This window comes from Gigantopelta aegis, chromosome 4 (genome assembly GCF_016097555.1).
Source record: "Gigantopelta aegis isolate Gae_Host chromosome 4, Gae_host_genome, whole genome shotgun sequence".
NCBI classification, from domain to species: domain Eukaryota; kingdom Metazoa; phylum Mollusca; class Gastropoda; order Neomphalida; family Peltospiridae; genus Gigantopelta; species Gigantopelta aegis.
The window spans coordinates 35,140,793-35,168,487 of NC_054702.1; the positions used below are offsets into that span (position 1 = coordinate 35,140,793).

Consider the following 27,695-nt stretch of genomic DNA (forward strand, 5'->3'; position numbering starts at 1 on the left):
TTAATGTGTGATTGTGTTTATTACAAAAACTGTTTATATAACTCAAGTGTTTACATTACTAATGTAAAGCTGGCACTCCATGATATTATACATTGTCAGGACTTTTCTAACTGGTCTTCAGGCGTATTTACTTTTATATTCTTCAGATTGTCAGGCAGTGCTTCTAATCTGTGCTGTAAAAAATAAATTAAGACAGCGTGAAATTCTAAACAATATGACAACATAAAGCACAATATGGAGTTGTAAACCAAGATGATATGACAATACATGTATTTTTAAAGTGCTGTCTGCTAAATGAAACACACCAACCTACAGGTACAAACAACAAAAAGGTAGTGATTGATGATCTAATTCACTGAAATAAAAGTATCCTCATTGTTTGTTGAGTATTTGCACATTTCAGTATCAAGGACATCACTGGTGAATAATCAATAGATTTGTGAGTATTTTAAAGATTGTCCTACATGTTTAGATATCTTAAACAAATTAAACAAAACAAATTCCTTGTATTTAGGAACCACAGCCAAAAACCATCCGAAAAATATGTGCATGACTAAACAATTGAGCAATTTGTCAGAGCAAAAACTCTTTTTAAACCGCAACCGGCCTCGGTGGTGCAGTGGTTAAGCCATTGGACTGGTAGGTACAGGGTTAGCAGCCCAGTACCGGCTCCAACCCAGAGCGAGTTCTTAAGGGCTCAATCGGTAGGTGTAAGACCACTACACCCTCTTCTCTCTCACTAAACTCTAACCAACTAACAACTAACCCACTGTCCCGGACAGACAGCCCAGATAGCTGAGGTGTGTGCCCAGGACAGTGTACTTGAACCTTAACTGGATATAAGCACGAAAGTAAGTTCAAATGAATGAATAAAATTAAACAGCAGATCTTTTTAATACATTGTATTCTTTAAGGTTTTTATTCTTTGTGTCAAGTAATTACTTTTATTTACAGGACTAATTTCTTTACTTTCTGGTTCAATTTACACTACATATAGTGCTTATACTAAAATTAGGGCACATTAAAACATTACGTCCAAATTCCACCTCTTGTAAAGTATCTATCATTATGTCTATGAAAGTAGATACACTTTTCGGAGAATATGGCCCTACCCTTCTAATGTTTTATAGGCACAGGTAAGATATACATGTTCAAATCATATAACAAACCTTTGTAACCTTCATGGCCATTCCTTCAGGAAGGTTTCTCTGGATGTATTCCAGGTAGGTATCCGCTGTGGATCCAGTGAGATGTTTCAACTAAAATTATAACAAGTCTCCTCTCAACAGACTATTCAAGCTGATTGCACAAATCAAGAATACCCTGTAAGCATGGTTCCTATTAACATTGGATTTATACTGCACTGATGAATTCAGGATTAAATAGAATTCACTTCACAAGTTATTGTTCTTGTCAAAATGTTAGGTAAAACAAAAAAATAAAGATGTATATTCTGTGTCAAAATACATCTAAAGAATGATTCAATCGTGGCTGCTATTCGGGAGGAAGGAAATGTTTTATTTAACGATGCACTCGACACATTTTATTTATGGTTATATGGTGTCGGACATATGGTTAAGGACCACACACAGATAATGAGAGAGGAAACCTGCTGTTGCCAATTCATGGGCTACTCTTTTCGAATAGCAGCAAGGGATCTTTTATATGCACTATCCCACAGACAGGATAGTACATACCACAGCCTTTGTTACACCAGTTTGGAGCACTGGCTGGAACGAGAAATAGCCCAATGAGCCCACCGATGGGAATCGATCTTAGCTCGATCGCGCAGCAGGCGAGCACTGTACCACTGAGCTACATCCCGCCCCGGCTGCTATTTGGTGTCAGACTGGTAACATTACCATGTCAGACCAAGTGTCAGAATTAGCATGTATTTGACACCTAATAGCTCCTTAATAAAACATAATAAAATACATTAAATACACAGGGTGGAATTTAGCTCAGTCAGTTGAGTACTTGCTTGAGGATTGAACCACCTCAGTGGATCCATTCAGCTAACTGTTTTTTTCCCGTTCCAACCTGTGAACCACAACTGGTCAAAGGCTGTGGCATGTGCTTTCCTGTCTGTGGGAAAGTGCATATAAAAAGATCCTTTTCTGCATTAGGAAAAATGTAGTGGGTTTCCTCTGATGACGTGTCAGAATTACCATGTGTTTGACATCTAACAGCCGATGATTAATTAATCAATGTACTCCAGTGGTGATGTTAAACAAAACAAACTTTACTTTTTTTAAATACACATTCCTTGTTACTAATCTGTCAGGGCTAGCTTTGGGTGAGCAAAACAATTCGCCAAATTGTCTATTAAACTTCAAAAATTGCATAAATTGTCAGTTATTTTCTAAAAAATGTCAATTATTACATGTAATTATTTCGCCAAATTAAAATAAAATTCGCCAACTGCTTTAGAAATTCGCAGTTGGTGAATTTGGTGAGTGCCAGAGCTAGCCCTGTCTGTGCATAGAAAAACTATTTAGTGATCGCACAGTGTCTATACCAGGGAACATTTTGCTCCGTATCACATAACAATTACACTGTTTCAGATTTTGCTAGATAATTCTAAACATTAAACAGTACATGCTAATCAATGTTCAGACTAATTATATACACACTGCTGAACACAAGTATTAAAAACATGTCTTACCTCTATTGTACTGAAGTGTGTTCTTGCTTCATACTGCACACGGTGCTTCTTGAATACGTGAACCGATTTCAAAAGAGTGTCTCTCCAAAATACTTTTGGTGGGCGGAATCTAAAAAAAGAAAACACAGACAAATGTAAATATAATTATAAGATTTGTCTATTTGACAATGAAGGGTTTACCAGTACAATAAATAATTCTATAAAATGACAAAGCAATTAATTAAAAACCACAGAAGAATTGGACACACAAGGTGAAAATACAAAAAATGTAGCATACACAAACCAGATTTAGATGGAAATAACAGACAGATGATCAGAAGGTATAGACACTAATGTTATATACCCTTAAAAGATGATATTTTCAGACATTTAAGTAAATGAAACTGAATGAATCGATGGCATGTTCTAAAAACGAAACAGATGAAGTAAAAATGAAAAAATGAAAACATTCTGGTATTTTTTCATAGCTAATGGCATCATCAAATAGTTCAGCTCAAAGGTATATGTAATGACTGAAATTGTTATATCTTGAATAACAATGGGAGTTGTGTTTGCTTCCAAATTAAAATCTGAGAAGCTAAGATTGCTTTTTCTTCAGAAAATGAATTTCAAGCCTTGGTACATGTACGTGACCGACAATCTGTAAACTGGCATGAACATCACACTAAGACGTGAGATGCTGTCACTCACATTTTGCCCACTGTTATGTTCAACTCATCTGCAGCCATCTTGGTGAATTTCTCGTAACTGTTGAGAACTGCGGGGTCGTGAGTCTTCACTTCTATCGTTATCTGACGGAACAGATCATCTGGCTCACCTTCGTCTGCAGCCGACACATGCTGAAGAGATCAAAAATATATAACACAGTCAAATCCACTTAACTGCATATTGGCTTATAGCATAAATCGGTTATTTGCATACTATTATGTTGCACAGCACCTTATAACATTAAACACATACAAATTATATTACCTATAAAATAATTTTACCTATGGAAGAATTAATTTGCTTTTGAAAATATATAATGTACAACACCTATTGTTGTGTTCACTAGTATTGATCTAAAATTAGTTAATTTTACCTTTAATACCTATTTAATAGTGGGTGGGTTTTTTTAAAATAAAAAAACAAAACAAAAACAACCCACATCCCAAACCCACCATATTACATCAAACTGATCAATTCCATCATCTAAAGGGTTGTTCTCATTATGCAATTAGTCACACAGACTTGTCGCATGTGATCGAATCATACTGGTAAATCGGAACAACTTTAGTCTTATAAACTTTCCAATTTCTCCCACGATTTCAATCTGTTTCGACCCTTTCTGTCAGTTCCTCTGACTCAGTCTTCTGAGCTGTCCACACCATTGCTTACCTGTCTCAACTTCCTCCATGGGTGCAGTCTCTGTGTATTTCCTTGCACCCACCTGGCATCCTTGTCCTCTGCCGCTAATAAAGCTGGTCTGACCCATGGCACTAACTAACGACCGCCGGTAGTAGGGGTGCATAGTAGGTGGTTTACAAGTGCCTCTTAACAATGCCAGAAGTAACTACTGAACACTCCCCGAAGTGGTCAGACTAAGCCCACAGCTAAAAGCTGATGGGGAATGGCAGGTGTGTGGCACAGATAGCCACAAGAGACAAGCACCTGTCGCGGTTGGAGATACAAGGACTGGGATGTGGAGGTGGACAGTGAAAGAAGTTGAAAGATAGGAGTTGCCTGACCGAGGAGAAATGAGATGGAATTCAATAGGAAAGAAAGGAAAGGGGCAGTGGGATAAAAACATTAAAAAAATTCGCCAAATTGTGAATTTTTAAAGCAGCTGGCAAATTTTATTTTAATTTGGCGAAATAATTATATGTAATAACTGACATTTTTAAAGAAAATAATAGTCGATTTCTCCAATTTTTGAAGTTTAATAAAACAATGTGGCGAAATGTTTTGCTCACCAAGAGCTAGCTCTGCTAGTGCATGTGGAGGTTTTGGATTTCCTCTCACTTAATAACCTATTAATATCAATCTAGAGCAGACACATGCTCCTCCATGAACTGTACCATGTAATGTCAGTCATATTTTAATGTTAATCTTAGGAGAATTGTAACTACAATTGCATGCATGTACTTGTATGATCCTAATACAAACCTCTGTATTTGTAGCATACACCTTTGCCTTGGAAATATGCTGTGACAGACAAACACTGTAAACAAGAAAACCCAAAACAAACACATTTATTACTTTATTATGAACACATTAACAAAGTACTACAAAAAACTTCTTTTTGTTTACAATTATGATGGTCTTTATCAGAAAATAAAATGCTTATAATAAAGACTCACAATTTTAAAAAATGTAATTCATTACAAATGTTTATATATAAATTAAATGAATAATGACCTGCATCAAGATGTAATAATGTATACAGAAATTAAATAAATGCCAATAACACCATTTAATTCATTTCTTTGTGTATATTATAAAATAATGTTTGCATGTTGAGGGTTCTGCACCAGTATTTTATTTGTAATATATAGAATTTACTGATACCTTCTGTTTGTATATATTTTTGACAGTCTTGACAGGCAAGCTGCACAATGACCAGGGATCTGAAAAACAAAACAGTATAAAACATGTATGCACAGGGAACAATATTTCAAATCAACGGTAAAACCTGGTGTCTTAAAATTGACTGTTTCATTCACCCATCATATATGAAAATCTACTTCTTAGGGAACCCATGTGTCTTAAAATTGCAAGAATTATTTATTTTATTCACCTGTCATTCCAGAAAATCTAATTGGTGCATTAAATTCAGGACATGATTTACATGTTCATAGTGGGTTATATTAAAGGAAATGGGTTACCTGAACTTCTTTTTTGCATAACCCCAAAATGGACTATGCAGATTTCCAATTCTCAAAAGTTTGTAACCAAAAGTCAGTTCACTTGATTTTTACCTTGGAAACTGACTGCTTCTTAATGTGAATCAGACCTGTCAACCCTCCCGGATTCCACGTGAGTCTCCCGGTATTTAATCAAATCTTCCCAACACCTGTGTGGGAGACAATTTCTCCCGTTAAATGACATTTTTGTAAGCATAAAAAAAATCGATCCCCTTATGCCAAAATAACATAAGGGAAGTAACTCTGCATTTTTTTTCTCATTCGGAAAATGTCGACTACTTTCACATTGTGAATTAATATTTACATTACCAGTCAGTTGTGCATCAAGGGTTCCAGAATCCGTCCACAATGGTACAGAAGACATGCATTTTTGGAATACATAAATAAAGTTTTGGTTATCTTTAAGTTTTCAACTTTTAATTTTAGAACAACCAAGTGGCAGTTCACAAATTTGAAATTGCAAATATTGTGCTCTCTATATACATTATTTTTTGTGTTATCAACTGTTTCAAAGCACTTAAAGGAAACATGTCACGTAAACCATATTTGGAACCAACCATGTACAATTAATTATAAATTGAATCACCTAAAAAAAAAAATTATAAAAAATTAATTACTTAAAATATCTCCATAAAAGAACCCCAGATACGAGCTCTTAGCGGAAATTGCCGATCTTTAATGAGCAGGGCAATCACGAGGTCCGTGACGTCAGAGACGCGTCGCTTGATCTGAAGCCTTACACTTAAAAGCATTAGTCCGTACCACTCATAAAGAATCTAAGACTTGCACAGCTTACCAAAACAATGAGTGTTCGTTCGCAAAACGTTTTGCCGTATCAATATGAGCTGTTAGTAAATGAAGAAAGACACACATTTACTTACAACAGTGATACTGATGAAAAACGGATAGCGAGTCGGAGGGTGGAGAAACTGATGGTGCCAGACCAGACCGGTCGACCAATTTACAGCCCGAGCCCGAAAGTAACCCGGAGACAAAACCAAAACTCGGATGCTAATGCCGAGGTGTATACTGTTCATATTTAGCATAAAGATACACCTCGATATGATGTATTTAAATATGTAAAAAATATAAATGTAGGACAAACATTTTTTGGTGGGTTTTTTTTTTTAGAAAATATCGCATTTTTTTTATGTTCGGGCTGTACATAATGAAATCTGTATGCACAGTGTAAACAAACGCTCTAATTTACGACAAGGCGCTTCACTTTCATTAACCTGGCTTGTAAAACAACATAAATGACTTGAGAGTATAATCAACTTTTAAACTAAATATATTTCTATTTGCATCAATAGAACGAAATGGGGTTATAGTATTTTTCTCTCATAAAAAAAGTAGCATATTATTAGGCCTATTGGTAGGGTGCGTTAGAGTAAAAACGACCACTCACGATACCCAAGTGATAATTTTCTTTTCTTTGGTACTACGTAATTGGTCAGTTTTGTAATTTTAGATGGGAAAGTCTACTTAATCAAGGGTTTTTACAGCATTATTTACAGTAATGAAGCAGGGCGGCTGATAATGTCCATTAACATTGTACTATAGTCGCGATAGGTTACGCCACAATACCCTGTGATCTTAAAAAAAACTGGCACGTATTTTGTACGTATGTCTAGACCGTGGTAATCACTTACCTGGTCGATACCCTGCAATATACACCTGCCAATCAGGAATCACATGTGCAGGCCACGGAAAGAAGGACCAATTAACTAAAACAACACTCCGATTCTCAAGTCAGCCCGTGGATGAAACATAATAGTTATTTCGACACCGACAGTAGTGGTTTATTTTGTATTGAACTTCGTGTTGCTTTTGGGGCTTCGGGCGATGAGGAACGTTTTTGTGACGTACTCCGCCCGAAGATTAAAAACATTATTTAAAATTATTATTGTTTTCTACACGTTTTTTAAAAACATATTTAAATACATCGTACTGAGATATATCCTCATGCCAAATAACATGTTTGTATATGCTATATTTAATTACTTATTGACGTTTCCTTCTTCGGACGGTGAATACAGATTTTGTTATGTAGGCCTACAGCCCTAACATGAAAAATCTTCTCTTTTTTTTCAAAAAAATAAACAAAAAAAACTATTCTACATTTTTGTTTTAACATATATAAAATACATCATGCTGAGGTGTATCTTTGTGCCAAATATGTACAATGTATCTCGGCATTCGCAACCGAGTACTGTTTTTGTCTCTGGATAACGTTCGGGCTCCGGGCTGTAAATAGGCTGACACCAAAGTACTATGCGGTGTTGGTGTCCAGTCTTTTGTTTTGCGATAAAATACACGCGTCTTTCTTCGGATACAATCCTTTGGAAAACCATAAAAAGACAATCCCGATCGTTTAAACTGTTTATTTTTACACCCAAAGGCCGCGCAGTACGGCACTGTTGGACTGAAAAGATCGTAAGCCCCTTACTCCATATATAAACAGTTAACAACAATGGAAGAGTACAGCGGCTCTGACGTCACTTCCCTTTTTTTCCGAATGCTCACGAAGAAATATGCATAAATCGTACTTTGATACTGATTAGCGTAATTTCTTCATTTTAAGTTAACTACACGTATTTTATTGTTATAAAGTTATTTGTATATTATTTTTATATCATTTTTCTTTTAAAATGAGCTATAATATGGTCTCGTGTCATGTTTCCTTTAAGAAACTACCTCATGTGATATTTTTTTGTATTTTTAGCTGGTTTTTACTTGGACACAAGTGTCGAGAAAGATAACTATGCAAAGACAGTTTTTATAGTACGGTCTCACTACACGGATATTATCTGCATCTTATTTATGTTTGAATAAACAAAGAGTATAAAATCTACATATGTGGTTAGTGTACTACCGGTAGTACATCTGTGTTAATATGTAGATTTTAAGTACAGGTAAGTTTTGGAGAAACATGAATAGTTATTATTATAACCATTTCAAACACATCGCCTGAGCCATTATACAAGAGATTGCACCAAGCAAAGGGCGTCCCACCCCAACCCTACCTCAAAGCCCAAACATGAGAGGGAACGCTAACAAATACATTTACGATGAAAACTATTTATTACAAACTATGGTTGCATTAAACCAGTATTTTATTGATATTTAAGCCAATTAAGGAAGAGCTCTCTTTCAAGATTAACTCACAGTGATTTTTGATTTTTTTTTACCCAGGGCAGAGGAAAAGTTACTCCTGTTGATTTGACAATTAACAAAACCGCCCGAGCCTTAAAACACTCCGAATACCTAACCGATTACCTAATAAAAACACGAATGGTATCATGAAATGTTTGTAAAGCAGATTTTATACAAACTCGATACACTCACTGTAGAAGTTAAAAGGCTAATTGCTGTTACCTGCCAACGGTATCAAAGATCGGTCTTTTCAAATACAAGGTCAATTGGTGGTCTTAATTATATTAGTAAATTGGGGGACAGGCCCGTTGTGGCCCCCGGGTGAGCAGCGCCACTAGGAACTCGTTCAGATGATACCACTCACCCGGAAAGCCTAGATGGTCCATTACCCCCCCCCCCCCCCCCCCCCTTCTGTGATTTAATTATTAAAATAATGAATTACAGGGCGGGCCGTTTTGACCATTTCTTTTGGCCGTTTTGACTTACATGTTCAAGGCCGTTTCATCATGGGGCCGTTTTGACCGCATACCCATGATCATGAAGTTTATGCTGCCATTGCTGGTGGGAACTTGAGAAGGACCAGTTTTAACGTTTTCCACTAACAGCACAGATGGTCATTTATGTTAGAATATCTGTAAATAATTGTTGTGAAGCAACCTCGGTAAAACAGGTCAGATATTTACCTTGTTTACAAACATTTGTAGAAGATAAACTTTCAGTCTTCGTACGTGACGGGTTTTTCCAACTGAACCTCGATTATACTCACCAGTCTGAAAGTCAAAACACACTTTACAACTTCAAAAACGGCTTAACATTTCGAGACTAACCAAAATGGAAGAATTCCGAATCCACACATGATTGAGATTTTCGTTTGATGCCGTAAATAGATTATAGTTCTTCTTTAGGTAACTAATGCACTAAGCAAGCAGTATAATAACACAATATACACCTTATTGAGCCATTCCATTACAAGTTACTTTTTCACTGCCATTGCATTAGAGTAAAAATTAATTTAATTTTTAGGAACCTTCAAGGCTTCATTGATTGACTTTTTTTTTCTTTAAAAAGCAAACTCAGAACAAAATAGCCTTCCCCCTTCCTAACCTCAGTAAAAATTATTTTGGGACACAATGACATCACTGGGGGAGGGGGGAATAAGGTCATATAAAAGAACCCACTTTTTACTTTTAGTGATTCAATTTTTTTCAATTGTTTTTTAGTCTTTCTTTTTTAAATGTCACTGCCTCCTTTCCTTTTACTCCTTTGGATTCCACCTTATTTTCTCTGGATCTGGCTGTACCTCCTGTGATTGAGACAAGTTCTGACAAGCACTGACACGGTTGAAGAGCCAATGACTGGAATATGGAGGTGGACAGCAAAATATGTTGACAGAGTTATGGTCCTTAAATTTAGGAGATCTATACAAAAGCTTGTTTTCAGGATGGTTTTTTTTCACAATGCCTTGAGATATTGATTTGTATAATAGCTTTATCATGTCAAGTTTGGACTTTCATGGCGATTTAATCATTTTGGACAAAGTTATGGCCCTTGAACTTAGGAGAGACAAAATTTTGTTTTCTAGATGTTTTTTCACAATATGTAGAGATTTTGAGCTGAAAGTTTGTCTATAGCTTTATCATGTACTGTTACAGATCAAGTTTGACTTTGATTGCGATTTATGAATTTGTGACAGAGTTATGGCCCTTGAAGTTAGGAGATATGAAAATTTGCTTTTCTGATTTTGTTTTTCAATGTCTCTAAGATATCGAGCTGAAATTTTGTGTCTAGCTTTATCATGGCCTCTAACAGATCAAGATTGACTTTCATGGTAATTTACCAGTTTTTTTACAGTTCAAATTAGGAGCGATTTCAAAATTTGTTAGGCCCAGTAGGGGACATATATTGCTTCTAAAAATAGCACTACTCTCAGAATGATTGTTTCCTTTAGATTTTGACAAGTACATCTTTAGATTTTGAGCACGACCTTGAAAATAAACAATATTGCTTAACAGACTATGTTTTATTTACTGTACATATATCTTCTCATTCTTTTAGCACAGTTCACATCAACAACAGTAAGAATGGAAAATGATCTGCATCAACGAATTCTCACGACCCAGAGTTCCACAGAAAGTGAATATGATTCTGATATGGAATTGGATTTTCACCGTCATGAACGAGAAGAGCATGCTGCCTCGGAGGAAGAGGAAGAACACATTCTCGTTGATCCCGGGCCATTCCGCTATAACAAACGTCTCTGTGCTGTGTCTCTGCCATGCTTTTTAATGATTGTTACCATGACAGGAGAGGTGTAAGATACAAGTTTTATTATTTTTTTAAACTGTTACATTGCCATTGGTAGTTATAAATTATTCTTATAGGATGTGCTATACTATTGAAGAGTTGTTAACTATTTTCAGTTCATAGTATGTGCTGTTTTAATTAATATTTATTAATTATTCTTAATATATGTGCTATAGTTATTAATTGTTCTTAATGATTGTGCTGACTACTATTTAATGGTTACTAATTAATCTTAATGTGTGCGCTATACTATTTAATAATGATTAATTGTTCTTAATTTATGTGCTATACTATTTAATAGTTATTGATTATTTAATGAATGTGCTGTACAGTTTAGTTTTAAGTGGAGGTGACTATAGATTTCATCTCTGTCCTTCTGTCTGTGTGTCCATCTGTCTGTTCGTCTGTCTATCCCACATACATGTTTTTTTACAATACATTGAAATTGAGCTGACATTTTGTGTACTACTTTATTATTTAGTGTACTACTTTATTATTTAATTATTAAAGATCAAGTTTGACTTTCATGATGTTTTACCTACAATTGACAGAGTTATGGCCCTTGAACTTAAAAGATATGAAAATTTGTTTTCTAGACTTTTTCCCCAATGTATGAAGATACTGAGCTGAAATTTTGCATATAGCGTTATTATATAATATTACATATCAGATTTGAGTTTCATGATGATTTACCCATTTTTCACAGAGTTATGGCACTTGAACTTAGGAGATATGAAACTTTGTTGAGCCCGATAGAGGACATATATTGCTTTAGCAATATTTTCCGAATTCTTGTTAAATCTATTTCAGGTTGTTGTCTATAATTACAGTGGGAACCGCCCTTCTCCTCCTCCTTTCACAAATTGGAGAAACCCGGAGGTAAGATTTTCATCATTAAATATTATGCAGTTGTTAGCTGCCTGTATGTTATACCAGAATTGGTCACATTGTATCATATTCCACAAAATATTTGTAAAAACCTATTTATAACATATGCAAAGATAAAAATATCACGCATAAATTATTATGGAAGAAATGAATGAATGAATGTTTAACGACAATTAAGACAAAAATATGCATTAGCTATTTGGTGTCAAACAAAGGAAATTATTATCATGTCTTCCACATCCCCCTACCATAATACGATTAGGATTGGAATAGATCTTATTAATAAAGTTACCTATGGTGTTAATTAAAGGTACATTATTATAGTGTTAATGTTATGAGATTTGCAGTTTCTTATCTGTTTATTTTTTTATTTTTGGTAACCATTTTACCAGTATAATATTTTTTTCCTTCTAATATAACCTGACAAAAAATAATATTGTCTGTAAATTATTAAAGATATCCCTTGTAAAATCAACATTTGATTAACATATTTAAAAGTGGGAATCAAAAGGGTACTTTGTACATTTTTGAAAATATTGACTAATAAATTTGTAGATTGTTTCATAGCAAGCTAAAGAACATTTTTAAAATGGGTTCAGTGAAAACATGTTAAAAAAATTGAGAGTTTATTTGTGAGTGTTAAAGATCGTTTTTGTAAATATACATCATTAGAAACAATAATTAACATTTTTATTATACATTAAAGTAATGGCATAATTACATTTTTGTTGTTGTTTGTTTAACATGAGTTTTGTTTTATTGTAGGTCTGTGATAGTTTTTATCATTCTGTTTGTGCCCTGCCACATTTTGGTGTTCTTTTCTGTGGTGCCATTAATATGGTGAGAATTTTGTTTATTTTTATATCTAGCATGCATTATACACACTGCACATATGTATACATACACTCCAAGCATTAATAAATAATTACAGTAACTTTATATTAACTGGAAATGCATATTACATCTTTACAAATATATCACAACAGCAGGACTCTGAATTTAAGAATTTGTCTCACACAGCAATTTTTAATGGAATTGCCATGGGTGATTTGTCTTCCACAGCAATTTTGAGGATGCCTATGGCAATTGTTGTTAAAAGTGATATTTGCAGCAAATACACAAGATTGAAAGGCTGTTTTGCTGTATGTAGACATATTTCAAATGTGCAAATGTTAAATACTGGCAGATAATGTACACCAGGTGTATCCAATTTGCCATTGTTGAGGAACTTTACCGATGGCACAATAGTGCAGTCAGTGATGTTCTCTATCTATAGCAATTTATATCAGTGACGGCAGTTGCAGTTGGTGTCGTCATTAAGGTCGAAACCTGCAACAGCAATAATTTTTTGTTGTTCAGAAACAATTTTAAATGCATGATAATTTATGCATCAGTGACTTTAGTACCTCTGATGCAGTATGTGTTGAGTGTGCATCGTTAAATAAAACATTTGTTCCCTCCAATGCATTGATAATGAGTTTTTTTTCTTTTTTGACATTTCAGGCTGTCATTGTGGAATTTGTTCTTGATTGCTGCTATAAACATGTATGTTATTTTAACTGCTTCATGGGCACTCTTGCAGTTTACATCATTCCGGATGGAGGAACATTATCTCTGTGAGGTGGGTTTGATGTGCTGTAAATTAAATTTAATGTTGTGTGGTAGGGCTTCCTGCTCAGGTGCTCTAGGTTAAAGCATGAATCTCTGTTAGCTTACAGCCAGTGTTGCACAAACCAATATACATGTGTCACATTTAGCCCAGAACACTACTGACTGGATTATGTTTTCAATTACCGTATATCGCTGTGTATTAGCCGACTCCATGCATTAGCCGACCCCCTAGTTTCACCCTCCAAATCGGCTTTAAAATTATCGACCTTGTATATAAGCCGACCCCCCTATATAAAACTAACCAAGTCAGATGTCTGTGTGGTCTCTACAAAATGACAAAGTACATCTGCTTTCAAACGTCATTTGTCACAGCAAACTTATCCGGAAGCAGTAGCCGATTTCTATTTATAGAAACGGTGTCCGGTTAATTTATTTCTCGTAAAATATAAGTACCAAGATAGCGAAATATACCTAAACATTCTTGATTGCAGCCACACGTTAAAAACACAGTGACTGTTTGCATTGTTGATTGTGCTAATCGGTCTTTTCATTACTAGTCGGCTATACCCTACCATACCCAACCACCCGTGTCGATTAATCCCAAGCCGACAAACAAAATAAATGAAGCTGGAACAATTAACGTGTTCACCGGTTTAGTAAGCAGTTTTGTAATGACACGTGACCTGCGAAGTTTTCCGAAATTGTTTTGATCGGTCACCATTTATTGTTGTTTAAACAGATAAATATTACTAAATAACTTTTAAACACCAACATTTATTAAAGATGAACATATATATACAATTTTAATATCTTTTATTTGTAATAGCTTGTGTTAAAATGCAATATTAAACCTTTATGAAAGTGGAAATGCAGAGCACAATAATGACAATAGATCGAGTCGAGCCGTGACGTCACTATTCTAACTTTACATTTCCAATAAAATGTTGACTCCTTAGATAAGCCGACCCCAGCCTTTGACTTGATAAATTTTGTATCAAAAAGTCGGCTAATACACAGCGATATACGGTACATCCATAATTCATTGTATCGCCACAGTGTTGCACAGTCCACAAGGTTTGTGACAGCTACTACAGTAATTTTTAACCATAATACTGCTAAAAGCTGTTAGATAAACACTCAAAGTTGAAGCTGTGGTATTTTGTAAAAAAAAATATTAGTATATGTCAACAAATTGCACAATATGAACCAATTAAACTACAAAAATGCACAATTTCAAACATGAAAAGTTTGATTGACTGAAGATTTCCTGTCTGTATTGTTTTTAAATCTGGTCTTGCCAAACACCCAGGGACAAACCACAGTTGTTATTTTATATTTAGTGTTTATCTAACTATCATTGCAAGTTCTGGCTAGAGATTTGCAAAGCTATCTTAGTGCTACAATATTGTAATACCATTGTGGGTTGTGATGTCACTACAGCACAAGCCATAGCAACATCATAGCCTACAATGCTTTTACGATATTGTAGCTTTAAGAATATGGGCCTTGCACTATAGTATCAGTCTTTGTGATGTGAGCTAGTCTATCTTGGGAAGGAGGATTTATTTCTAATAAAAGTGGCCATGTGTTGACAGTGCATTTCTTCTCGTCTTCTCTGGACCATGTGATTGAACAATGTGCTGGGGTGTTATTAAACATACACATGTACATTCATGTCCTGAAAGCTTGACTTGTGACTAATTTAATCTGAAATCTGACTTTCAGTAGCCCAAGGTTTTTTTTCTCCCTTTATACCAACACTACTAAATCACTGACATAGCTAAAGGTCATAATGTGTTCTGTCCTGATGCTAAATATAAAAAATGAGTCCTGTTTCAGCCACAGGTGCTTGATTAGCGGATATCAAAATAAATTCTTATTATTTTTTAAATTAAAAAATATTTGCAAAATAAGCTAATAAAAACAATACAAAACATCAATCTAAGCAAAATTTTACCTTTCTGTCACGTATTTGAAAGTGTCTTAATATCGACCCCTGTCTACTATAATAGTTAAGAAAGGTACGACACTCGCCAATTTTCCTATGTTAAACAATATTTCAAATGCTTTGACGGAAGTGACGTCGTATAGTAAAAAGTTTACCAAGAGTTCAGCCCTTACATATTTTTTTTGCCGCGAAATATAAACTGAAAGAAATTGACAGCAAAAGAAAAGATGGAAAACACAAATTATTTGACAATGTGGTAATAAATAGTTTATTCATTTAATTAATTATAAAATGACAAATTTGAATAGTAGGTTTAAAAAGCCTATTTTAAATATAAATAATGACTTTTTTTTTTTTTTTTAAATATTTTTTTGGTACACTTGGTTGTTAAAATGCATTAACAGTTGTGTAACAATTTGGTGGTAGCTGTCGATATAATAGTCCCAGAGGCGACAGTTATAATTTTATTATATATTAATTTTCATCCCCTCCAAAGTTCCCCTGGCATTCCGCCTCATGTAATTGGGGTCCTCCCAGTGGCGTAGCCAGGGGGGGGGGGGGGGGGATCCAGGGGGCGTGGCAATATATATATCAATCAAATGAAGTTTTAAATAAACTTCAATAATTATTATAAGGCGATCAATTCACCGCCCTCCTAAAACTTTTCAGATGAGTGTGCATGAGAGCGAGAGTGATCACTCGCTTTTCATGGCAAAGACTGCATGGGTGAAAATAAGGTCAGTCGGTAAGCCATCCAACAATCTAATTTTATTGGGGTCTGGACCGAGTGGCGGATCTAGAAAATCCATTTAGGGAAGACAGGATTTTGAATTTGGGGGGGGGGGGGGGGGGGGTGTTACAGAGTAGTGGGATGACACCCCTAATTGCCACGCTCCCTGGACACCACCCCCCACCCCCCGGCTACGCCACTGGGAGGACCCCAATTACATGAGGTGGAATGTCAGGGGAACTTTGGAGGGGATGAAAATTAATATATAATAAAATTATAACTGTTGCCTCTGGGACTGTTATATTGACAGCTACCACCAAATTGTTACACAACTGTTAATGCATTTTAACAACCAAGTGTAAAAAGATAAAAAAAAAATTTTTTTTTAAATTCATTATTTATATTTAAAATAGGCTTTTTAAACCTACTATTCAAATTTGTCATTTTATAATTAATTAAATGAATAAACTACTTATTACCACATTGTCAAATAATTTGTGCTTTCCGTCTTTTCTTTTGCTGTCAATTTCTTTCAGTTTATATTTCGCGGAAAAAAAAATATGTAAGGGGCTGAACTCTTGGTAAACTTTTTACTATACGACGTCACTTCCGTCAAAGCATTTGAAATATCGTTTAACATAGGAAAAATGGCGAGTGTCGTACCTTTCTTAACTATTATAGTAGACGGGGGTCGATATTAAGACACTTTCAAATACGTGACAGAAAGGTAAAATTTGGGTTAGATGATGTTTTGTATTGTTTTTATTAGCTTATTTTGCAAATATTTTTTAATTAAAAAATTAATAAGAATTTATTTTGATATCCGCTAATCAAGCACCTGTGGTTTCAGCAGGTTTCTTCTGTGAGTATTTAAGTGAAATGTCACAATGTATTAGATTGCTTTTACCTTTTTTTTGTTAAGTGGATGTTAATTTGTGTTAGGTGATGGAACTGTTGCTGTTCAGTGTGTATCCTGGAGTGTGTATCTTAATGATGACCTGGGCCGTCGCAATCGTCACACAGCTTCAGATGACACCGTTCATCCTTCTAGGAATCGGGTTGGTCAAGTTTTAATTTATCTAAATTCAGTATCTAATAATGGATACATTCTTGCTTATATCAGTCCACATTAAATGTGGTAAAGACATACTCATGTGAGATATTTAAAGGAAATTCAACTATTACAAAAGCTAGTTCTGTGAAATATTGTAAGTGGTAGAGTGATGGCGTGAGGCATGATGGATCACAGAATCAATATCCCTCTGAAAACCAGTTTCATATTCTAAAGCTTTATGATTGGGTGTGCAATGTGGGATGTGTTTCTGTCTCATTCCATTGACAGATAATGACAATTATCATATACTAGTCAGCTTGTAGATACGGATTCAAAGCAATTTACTATGATTGTTAAAATGTTCTTTCTTTTTCTATGTTCAAGTAATATGCAATATCAATATGGAAATAAGGGAAGATAACTCATTCAGTGAATTGTCACTTTAATAATGAGCTAAATGTACCTGCAGTTTCTAATAGAAGTTGACAGCAAATTAAATATATTTTACAATTATTTAAGTTACCTCTCAGTACAGAGGATTCAATCTTGGGTATTACTGTGTAATTAGCAAGACGTTGCATTAAAGGAATGCTTAAGCAAGGCTTTTGGACTGATATGCATATTCAACAATATATAATGCACATTATTGGTTAATATCAACAAGTATATTATTATAGTTAATTAATAAAATGGTTAAATGTGACGCCTATTATATATAATGGGCGCAGCCATTTTGTTCCATTCCAGTGAATATGCCCTCTGCCGAACCGGTTGTTACATAATACTTAATGTGTAATGTCAGAACTAGAGAAACAAATCTACCTGGTTTTTGCGGGTTGATAAAATAGACATGCATTACAATGTTCTATAATAATATACATCCCAGTAAGCCAGCAATAAGTATATATTATTTTTCAATACAAAATAAACCACCTTTGGCAAAGTGGCTACACAATAAGTCGAAATAATTATACCATGTTTTGTTCATGCATTAACCTACATACTGAAATGATAAACGGAGTGTTTTCTTAGTTAATTGGTCTCCTGATTGGCAGGTGTGTATTAGATAGGTAACCAGACGAGCCAATTAATTACAGCTGTCTAGACACAAAAATACATACTGGTATTGTGTAATATTACATGTTGCACCTAAAATGGTAATGGACATTGTTTATTACTGTAAATAGTTCTGTAAAACTATTGATTAAGTAGACTTTTCCATCTAAAATCACACAACTGACCAATTGCATAGTCCCAAAGAAAAGAAAATTATCACTTGGGTATCGTGGGTTGTCGTTTTTGCTTCAATGTAGCATATCAATAGGCCTAATAGAGTACATTTTGGAGTATTTAACAGAGAAAAATATTATAACACCATTTCGTACAGTTAATGCAACTAGAAATATATTTAGTTAAATAGTTTATTATATTATCAAGTCATTTATGTTGTTTTACAAGTCAAGTTGATCAAAGAGAAGCGCTGTGTCGTAAATTACTGCTTTTGTTTATATTGTGCATACATGAGTTGGTTGGAGCTGACGTCCCAAGCTAGTGTACCAGACTCCTCGAAAAGAAAAGAAAATAGCTGTCCCCAGTTAGCAGGAATAATCATGTTTTTTTATTAACTCTAAAATTACGCGTTTTTCATTTGTTGAAGTTGTCAGTATGTTTTGGTGGTCTGGGTATGCATCTTTCCAACACATAAGGCTCATGTTTGAGTTTACTCTCACTTTTAAGTCACTAGAAAAACCAACACATTCACTGAATGTATCGAAATGCAGACCTTGCCATGAAAAAAAACTGAGGGGACTAATTCAAATGCTAAGAGGAGCTAATAATCACTCTCCTTGAACTAGTCCCAGTGGAGTGATGGGGAGCAAGAGTGATAACTCCCCTTAAATGGTGAGGCTAGATAGGAATATTCTAATTTCGTATGAGATGTACCACGCAATATGGTTAGAGGACCATGTACATTAATTGTTAAATGATTGTTTTCAGATTTGTGGTGCTACAGCTGTTCCTTGTCCCATCTCTTTCATCATTTCGAAGTACAACGACAGCCGAGGAAGACCTTAATGTTCTCCAGCAGCCATTTGTAGCCATGATTGTTTGTGTCTTTTGTTTGTTTCCCTCCATTCTTCACTGTCTCCTGGCATTGTTCGCTCCAGTTGATCACATTTTCAGTAAAACCTCAATGGTAAGACACTAGTGTGTATTTCTGTATTATTACTAATGGTCCTTTAAGGATTTGCTGATTCAGTCTTCCTATCAGTTCCATGTTTATTAAATATATGGGGCCGAATGTACAAAGCCTGTTCTTGACTTACACATATCTAATTACATGCATTTACAGGGTGTATACTACCAAATCAGATCCCATAGACGACAATAGTAACATGTGGCTAAAACTCCTACCTGCAGCGTAACAATCGACCACCCCTCACCCTTAAAGTGAATCAGAAAAAATTGGGGGTCAAGCTGCTCATTGTAGAGATAACGGGTAGTGTCTATGACTACCCTAGTTCCGCACAAAATTTGAGTACTTTTTTTTACAGGTACCCCATACATGTTTCAAGCACAAGGTTACTTAACACAGTGATACTAGATGCAATAAAATTGCATACATTTTTTGTGCAGATGAAACTAATTTTGTTTACAACCAACACACTCACATTTATCACCAATCACACTTTACAGGACTTGTGGTGTTAACTTCTCTATCAAAAGTTGGGTGCATCTTGAACTTTGACCCAGCCGAAAGTTATTTGGTTTAGTACTACCTATAATGCTTAAACACCTGCGTTTAAACAAAACAGGTTTTGTAATTATTTTTTATTATGGTTTGGAGTTTTAACACAACTGTTTAATGCTAATAAAAAAAAGATATATGTCTTGAAGACCCATCAGGTATTTTGTTTTATAAATATATGTTTCTTTTTTAGATTCAGCTTTTGTTTACAGCATCTTTTAGTTTATTTCTTACAACACTCATTAACATCAGGCAGTTCTTTGAATATGCAGGTAAGAATTATATTATTAAGTGCTTTTTTATCACAATTTTTTTTAACATAATTACCTTACATGCATTACCTTATTGCTATCTCATTATTGTGATTTTCCTTTAGTTATTTCAATAGTAACTTTTACAAAAGAATAATCAGTGATTAATAAATCAATGTTCTCTAGTATTGTTGTTAAACAAAATCAAAATTAAAAAAATAAAACTTAAAAACCACTGTGCCATGGAGGCCAGTAGTCCTGCAATCTCACTGTATAGATTGACTTGTGTTTCAGGTATCATTAAACAAAACAAAACTTAAAAAACTACATCTAAAAACCACTATGCCATGGATGCCAGTAATCGTGTGATCTCACTGTGTAGATTGATTTGTGTTACAGATGACATTAAACAAAACAAAACTTTAAAAAGTACATCTAAAAACCACTATGCCATGGATGCCAGTAATCGTGTGATCTCACTGTGTAGATTGACTTGTGTTACAGATGTCATTAAACAAAACAAAACTTTAAAAACTACATCTAAAAACCACTATGCCATGGATGCCAGTAATCGTGTGATCTCACTGTGTAGATTGACTTGTGTTACAGATGACATTAAACAAAACAAAACTTAAAAAACTACATCTTAAAACCACTATGCCATGGATGCCAGTAATCGTGTGATCTCACTGTGTAGATTGACTTGTGTTACAGATGACATTAAACAAAACAAAACTTAAAAAACTACATTTAAAAACCACTATGCCATGGAGGCCAGTAATCGTGTGAACTCACTGTGTAGATTGACTTGTGTTACAGATGACATTAAACAAAACAAAACTTTAAAAACTACATTTAAAAACCACTATGCCATGGAGGCCAGTAATCGTGTGATCTCACTGTGTAGATTCACTTGTGTTACAAGCGTCATTAAAAGGACATTCCTGGGACATTCCGGGACAATCAAGCTGACAACAGTGGTTCAAATCCCGTCAAAGCTGGCTCACACATTCATTCATCTTTCTCATTTATCACCCTCTGCCTATCATTCTCATTATCTTAATATAAAAAACTTTCCAATTTCTCCCACGATTTGAATCTGTTTGGACCCTTTCTGTGAATTTTCCTCTGACTCTGTCTTCTGAGCTGTCCACACCATCGCCTACCTGTCTCAACTTCCTCCACGGGTGCAGTCTCTGTGTATATCCCTGCACCCACCTGGCATCCTCGTCCTCTGTCGCTAATAAAGCTGGTCTGACCTACGGCACTAACTAACGACCGCCGGTAGTAGGGTTGCATAGTAGGTGGTTACAAGTGCCTCTTAACAATGCCAGAAGTAACTACTGAACACTCCCCGAAGTGGTCAGACTAAGCCCACAGCTAAAACCTGATGAGGAATGGCAGGTGTGTGGCACAGATAGCCACAAGAGACAAGCAACTGTCATGGTTGGAGAGGCAAGGACTGGGATGTGGAGGTGGACAGCGAAAGAAGTTGAAAGATAGGAGGAGTTGCCAGATCGGGAAGAAATGAGATGGAATTCAAAGGAGAGAAAGGAAAGGGGGCAGTGGGATAAAAAACAAAAGGGACATTCCTGAGTTTGCTGCAATTTTTAAGATGTTATCGACTAACAGAGACTTTTTAACGATTGTAATTACATATCAAATATATTTTTCTGCATTAAATATTAGTGACTGTATATTAAACGTGTTTCCGATCGTTCTAATATTTGTACTAGGTTAAATTTAATTTAATTTTCTAAAATATGTTTTTTTCGTATGAATGAAATTATCGGAAGACAAAATCCAGTTTGGGCTTCTTACAAATATGAAGACGACCAGAAACACATTGAATATACAGACACTGATATACTAAACAAGAAAATATATTTAATATGTAAGTTTAATCGTAGAAATATTTTATTAGTCGGAAACATCTTACAATGCATCAAACTCAGGAATGTCTCTATAAACAAAACAAAACTTTAAACCACTATGCCATGGAAGCCAGTAATCACCTATCTCATTGTATAGATTGACTTGTATTACAGGTGTCATTAAAAAAAACCCAAAACGTTTAAAATAAAACTTTAAACCACTATGCCATGGAGGCCAGTAATCACCTATCTCATTGTATAGATTGACTTGTATTACAGGTATCATTAAACAAAACAAAAAACTTTAAAAATAAAACTTTAAACCACTATGCCATGGAGGCCAGTAATCACCTATCTCATTGTATAGATTGACTTGTATTACAGGTATCATTAAACAAAACAAAAAACTTTAAAAATAAAACTTTAAACCACTATGCCATGGAGGCCAGTAATCACCTATCTCATTGTATAGATTGACTTGTATTACAGGTGTCATTAAAAAACCAAAAAAACTTTTAAAATAAAACTTTAAACCATTATGCCATGGATGCGAGTAATCGTGTAATCTCACTGTATAGATGTACCTTTGTTGCAGGCTGGCAGTACACGATTGTGATCCGCGTACGCTGGACCAGTGGGATGATTGCAACCCTGCTGCTGTTTCCCGTTCTTCAGAAGTTCAACCTCTCATCACACTTTGTCCCCTGGCTGCCAGGCTGCATCGTGGCTTTTGCCATCCTCGGATTGTTTCTCAGTCACAGAAACTACTGGGTACTAGCTTTATTTGATTTTAGTGCTGGGATGTCGTTAAACATCTGTTCTTTATTTGAATTTTTTACTAAATCTTAGGGTGGGGATGTTGTACAACTGTGTTCTGAGATGTTAGACTGTTTGACACTGTTATGGCCATGGTGCATGTTACTGCAAAATAACAGTAGCCTTTGTGGTTACATTGGATTTCTTCTTGAAATGGTCTAGAAAGTGCATTTCTGATAAGTGCACAGCCCTACAGGTTTTCTATTAATTTTTTTCATTTTATAAATACATTCTTTTATACTTATATACAATTAGTGTTCAAGCATAGGGTGCCAGGCATACACCTGATTTATCTGGGTGTTTTTACCAGGATAGGGATTAATAATTGTTTGTGGTTAATGAGAGACAAGTGGGTTTTCCATCTCCTTCATTCATTCATTTCAACTTATTTTCCTGCTTATATCCAATTAATGTTCAAGCATGCTGTCCTAGGCACACACCTCAGCTATTATTTGTTAGTTGTTAGTGAGAGAAAATTCTGTGTAGTGGCCTCTGGGTAGGAGCTGGTACCGGGCTGCGAACCCAGTACCTACCAGCCTTATGTCCGATGGCTTAACCACAAAACCATTGGTTTTCATCTCCCTACTGAGCCGCCTTTTATACTTCATTATTAATAATTGTTTTTCTTAGTATATGTTTAACTACTAAGCAGGACTTCTCTACTTTATCTTGCTATCTGATATGCCTACCTGTTGGGTTTTTCTTTTGAAGTTGTTAATATTTACCAATGAAATGTCAATTTAATGACTTTTTTTACTGTAAGATGGTTATATGGAAATAAAAAAAAGATTATGGTAATTATAATGGGCCGAATTTATAAAGCCTGATTATGTTATATATATGTTTAACTAAATACAGGCTGCTAAATACAATGCTTAAACACATGCGTTTAACGTAAGCAGACATTGTAAATTTGGCCCGGTATGTTTGACCTCTAATAAGAGCTTATTAAATAATATATTGGGATTTTGTTACAATGTTTTCTCCTCTTTTGTTTTGTAGTTGGCATCTCTTCTGTTGATGATGGGTCTTACATCATTTCACTCATACTGGATTTTTGTTTTGCCATGGCAAATAAAGTATCTTTTACCCAATCTATTAATACTATTTCTTTACCACTTAACCTGACCTCAACAAATAGCATATTCCCCCCATGTAAGTTTTAGTCATGTGGCCGGAAGAGGAAACAGCGGACTCATTGGAACATTTTAAGCCATCCCATTGGCTGTTGGGATGTTCGGACCAGTCTACTTATATAGAGGAAAAATACCATTTGTTTGAGGTTAAGTTAAGTATTCATAAAAAAAGAAAACGTTTTAAGTTTTCTACAGTTTCTCATACAAGTCATATTATCACAGTTACGTGTGTATACTGAAAGCAGAGTTGCACAACAATTCACTTATTAAATGGACCAATAAAATATGATCCAAAGATTATATATAATAAACTAGACATGCTCGGGACAAAATAAAAAGTCTGGATTACAGAGGTTCTCTTCTGCTCTGATGTTTAAAAAGGGACCATGAAAAACATCTGCTTTTGAGGGAAGCCCAGTTTACAGAGGGTCTGGTTTTGAGAGGTTTCACTATATATATATATATATAAATTTAGTTTTTTTAGCTTCAAATGTCTACATGATAGTCGTCCAACTTGATATTGGTATATAATTGAATCATGCCTATGTAGCCACAAATCTGAAATTGGTGTTTATACAAGTTATTGGAATATTTATTGAGCTCCATTTTCCTTAACGAAAACTTAGATACTATCTTTTGGACAACATCCATATTGACAATTTCTTTGTTCTTCTGACGATCAACTTTCTGTTGTGTTTGGCTTGTCTCTATGTTGCCACTCACAGCAGCAGCGAGTTGATGGGATTTCTTATTTGTGTTCAGTCGTTTGGTAAGTATTATCTTTAGTATCAGTTTGTCAGACGCAGTAATTCTCTGTTTTTGAGATTATCATTAAAGGTAAACATGTGATACCACACAATATGCATATTGTGCAGTATTTAAATCTATAAACTAATACAGTAATTAGAAATAGTTACATTGATGAGATGATATTAATAAGTTGCTGACTTCCACATTCGTTAAAAGTTACATTGATGAGATGGTATTAATAAGTTGCCGACTTCCACATTCGTTGAAAGTTACATTGATGAGATGATATTAATAAGTTGCCGACTTCCACGTTCGTTGAAAGTTACACTGATGAGATGATATTAATAAGTTGCCGACTTCCACATTCGTTGAAAGTTACATTGATGAGATGATATTAATAAGTTGCTAACTTCCACATTTGTTGAAAGTTACATTGATGATATGGTATTAATAAGTTGCTGACTTCCATGTTCATTGAAAGATACTTCTGTTTTTAATCACATTAATAGTGTTTATTGAATTAAGAAATACACAAAGTTATTGCTATGATTAGCCCAGCATAACTACTGAAATCTGTAATTATAATTTTAAAATATTTAGATTAATGATTTGCATTTTTAATTTCAATTGCTACGAATCGAAAAATAGTAGCCTATGAAGTGGTGACAGCGGGTTTCCTCTCAATACCTGTGTGGTCCTTTACCATATGTCTGACACCATATAACCGTAAATAAAATGTGTTGAATGCATCGTTAAATAAAAACATTTCCTTCCTTCCTTCTTTTAATTTAAAAAAAAGTATAATAAAATGTAGAACAATTTCAAATATTTAATTACAACATTATTTTTACCATCAACCAATGTGTAATGTCCAAAGTTTTGCTTTGCTTGTCACTATTAATAATTAGGAGAATGTTTAAATTTTGAAATTTTCAGTGCTGGTTTTGTGTGAGATTGTCTTGCTCCGGTCTGACCTGTGCAGTATTTCTGTTTCTGTGACTATTGGTGTGCTGGCAACATACATGTTATACAGGTGAGGGTGAATAGCTTTAGATTTTGTCTTTATGTTTCATATGTGGATCTAGCTTGGTCAATAGAACTATTTGAGGTGCTTGCATTGTGTGGGAAAGTGCATACAATAGAACCCTTTTGCTTAGAATAGAAAAATGTAGCAAGTTACCTTTGAAAAATATTTCACTTTCAGTGTGCTTTAGTGGTTTCTTTAAACAAAACTTTATCTTTAAATTTACTAGCTACCGTAAAAGGAAATCTGTTCACAGGAAAAAGTAACACATAAATCGTGAAAATATAATGTGAGAGCAAATTTAATTCTCTGCAAAAATAATTCGTTTGGGTAGACAAAGGTCAGTGATCTCAGTAGACACAAACACTGTATCATCATTCAGGTAGGGCGGAATTTTAACTTTGTCCCATTTCTTAGTTTTCCCTCCAAATGAAAGATCGAGTCACATTCCATTTGTGGAAATGAGGAATGGCTAATTGCCCAGTATTGAAATTAATGTAAATTTTGGATGATACGACAGGGGTTAGAGTACATATTATACCAGTATACTTCCATAATTGAACGATCCCGACTGATCCATTATCATTAATTAATGGTAACACTATATATAATATATAGAGTATATAATTATGCAATCAACTTTCCTTGATTTTTGACTTTGAACAGTGGCTCTTTGAAACTGATCTTAGCAATACTAGTTATGGTGTGACTATAGCATACATGTAACTGATGCACATATACAAGCTGAAAAATCTTTTTTCTTTTCTTTCCATGAAATCCCCAGTGTTAGGTACCATTCACAAAATATTAATCAACATAATCACTTTGTAACTTTGTTCATTCTAGAGACCCACTTTATTTATGCGTTTATGTCTACTTAACATAATACTCTTTTTGGCAGTGGGTTAGTATTTTAGTTTCTATAAAGAAAGAAATAATAATTACAAACTGGAAAATGTTCCTTCAGAGACTAATCTTCTTTTTTTTTCTCTTTCTCTTTTTTTTTTTTGAAGATTGAAATAGATTTTATGTATATGCCATTTTTATTTTTTAGATTACATATATCTGGGAAGATATCAGAAAGAGCCGTTCTGTTCAGTTCTTCGATCCATCTGGTGAAAATTATCTCGGTGCTGCTGCCAGAGATTTCCCATACACAAGAGAAGATAACTCTAATGAATTACATTTGCCTGTTTTACTTGGTTTTTGTTGTACTTAAGACTTTTGTGTATGAAACAAAGGAGGAAATGTCCACTAGAAAGGTAACAATTTAAAAATAACCTCATTTTGCCTATATCATGTATATATGATTGTCTGTGGGAAACTGGGCCAAAATCGCAATTAGGAATTCATGCATTTTAATTAATACATGTACAAAAAAGTTCACTTTTGAAAATTTAGTAAATAAATTAAAACTATATCTTTACTTTGTGCTTGCAGGATATATAGAGACTACAAATATTCAAAAAGATGTAAAACATGTTTGTAGTTTTAACTACAAATTAGTAATCTCAGTTTCACTATATTTTGGATATTATGACAGATAATAGAATTTCTAGCAAAGTTGCTTTTAGTTTTGAAGCCGATTTCATATTATTGTTCAAATGGTTTCTTGTTATATTGCATGTTGACATTCACCAATGTCACTAAAAAACAACATTTATTCTTTTGTTTTTTTAAAAGCCTATATTGTGTTAAAAAATTGTTGGATGTGATAATCTATTTTAACTTGTAGTAAAATGTGATTTATTACACACTAGTGTAAGATATTGCTCATGTCATAACAATCACTCTATATCTAACTAGTGTAAAATTGGTGTGACGTGAGTGTGACTT

The 27,695-nt window shown here is 34.5% G+C and overlaps 2 protein-coding genes across 3 annotated transcripts in view; one reads left to right on the forward strand and one right to left on the reverse strand.

The window, feature by feature from the left end:
- LOC121370465 (28S ribosomal protein S10, mitochondrial-like) lies at positions 1 to 10,093 on the reverse strand. Its single transcript, XM_041495715.1, has 8 exons — positions 10,025 to 10,093; positions 9,408 to 9,494; positions 5,213 to 5,271; positions 4,811 to 4,865; positions 3,356 to 3,504; positions 2,666 to 2,774; positions 1,170 to 1,259; positions 1 to 173 (listed from the first exon to the last, which is right to left on the reverse strand). Exons 2-8 carry the CDS (start codon positions 9,420 to 9,422, stop codon positions 96 to 98), a joined length of 555 nt encoding a protein of 184 aa, XP_041351649.1. The 5' UTR covers positions 9,423 to 9,494; positions 10,025 to 10,093; the 3' UTR covers positions 1 to 95.
- LOC121370463 overlaps positions 9,551 to 27,695 on the forward strand; it is a 26,214-nt gene continuing 8,069 nt past the window's right edge. Inside the window, exons 1-13 of one of the 2 annotated variants that reach the window (XM_041495713.1) lie at positions 9,551 to 9,629; positions 10,780 to 11,035; positions 11,839 to 11,907; positions 12,682 to 12,756; positions 13,420 to 13,537; positions 17,148 to 17,263; positions 19,258 to 19,456; positions 20,202 to 20,280; positions 22,729 to 22,904; positions 23,952 to 24,028; positions 24,712 to 24,854; positions 25,772 to 25,868; positions 26,914 to 27,121. In XM_041495713.1, coding sequence (XP_041351647.1) covers positions 10,806 to 11,035; positions 11,839 to 11,907; positions 12,682 to 12,756; positions 13,420 to 13,537; positions 17,148 to 17,263; positions 19,258 to 19,456; positions 20,202 to 20,280; positions 22,729 to 22,904; positions 23,952 to 24,028; positions 24,712 to 24,854; positions 25,772 to 25,868; positions 26,914 to 27,121 — 1,587 coding nt within the window. In that variant the 5' untranslated portion in view covers positions 9,551 to 9,629; positions 10,780 to 10,805. The remainder of the gene's footprint in view (positions 9,630 to 10,779; positions 11,036 to 11,838; positions 11,908 to 12,681; positions 12,757 to 13,419; positions 13,538 to 17,147; positions 17,264 to 19,257; positions 19,457 to 20,201; positions 20,281 to 22,728; positions 22,905 to 23,951; positions 24,029 to 24,711; positions 24,855 to 25,771; positions 25,869 to 26,913; positions 27,122 to 27,695) is intronic. The other variant, XM_041495714.1, reaches the window with a different exon arrangement.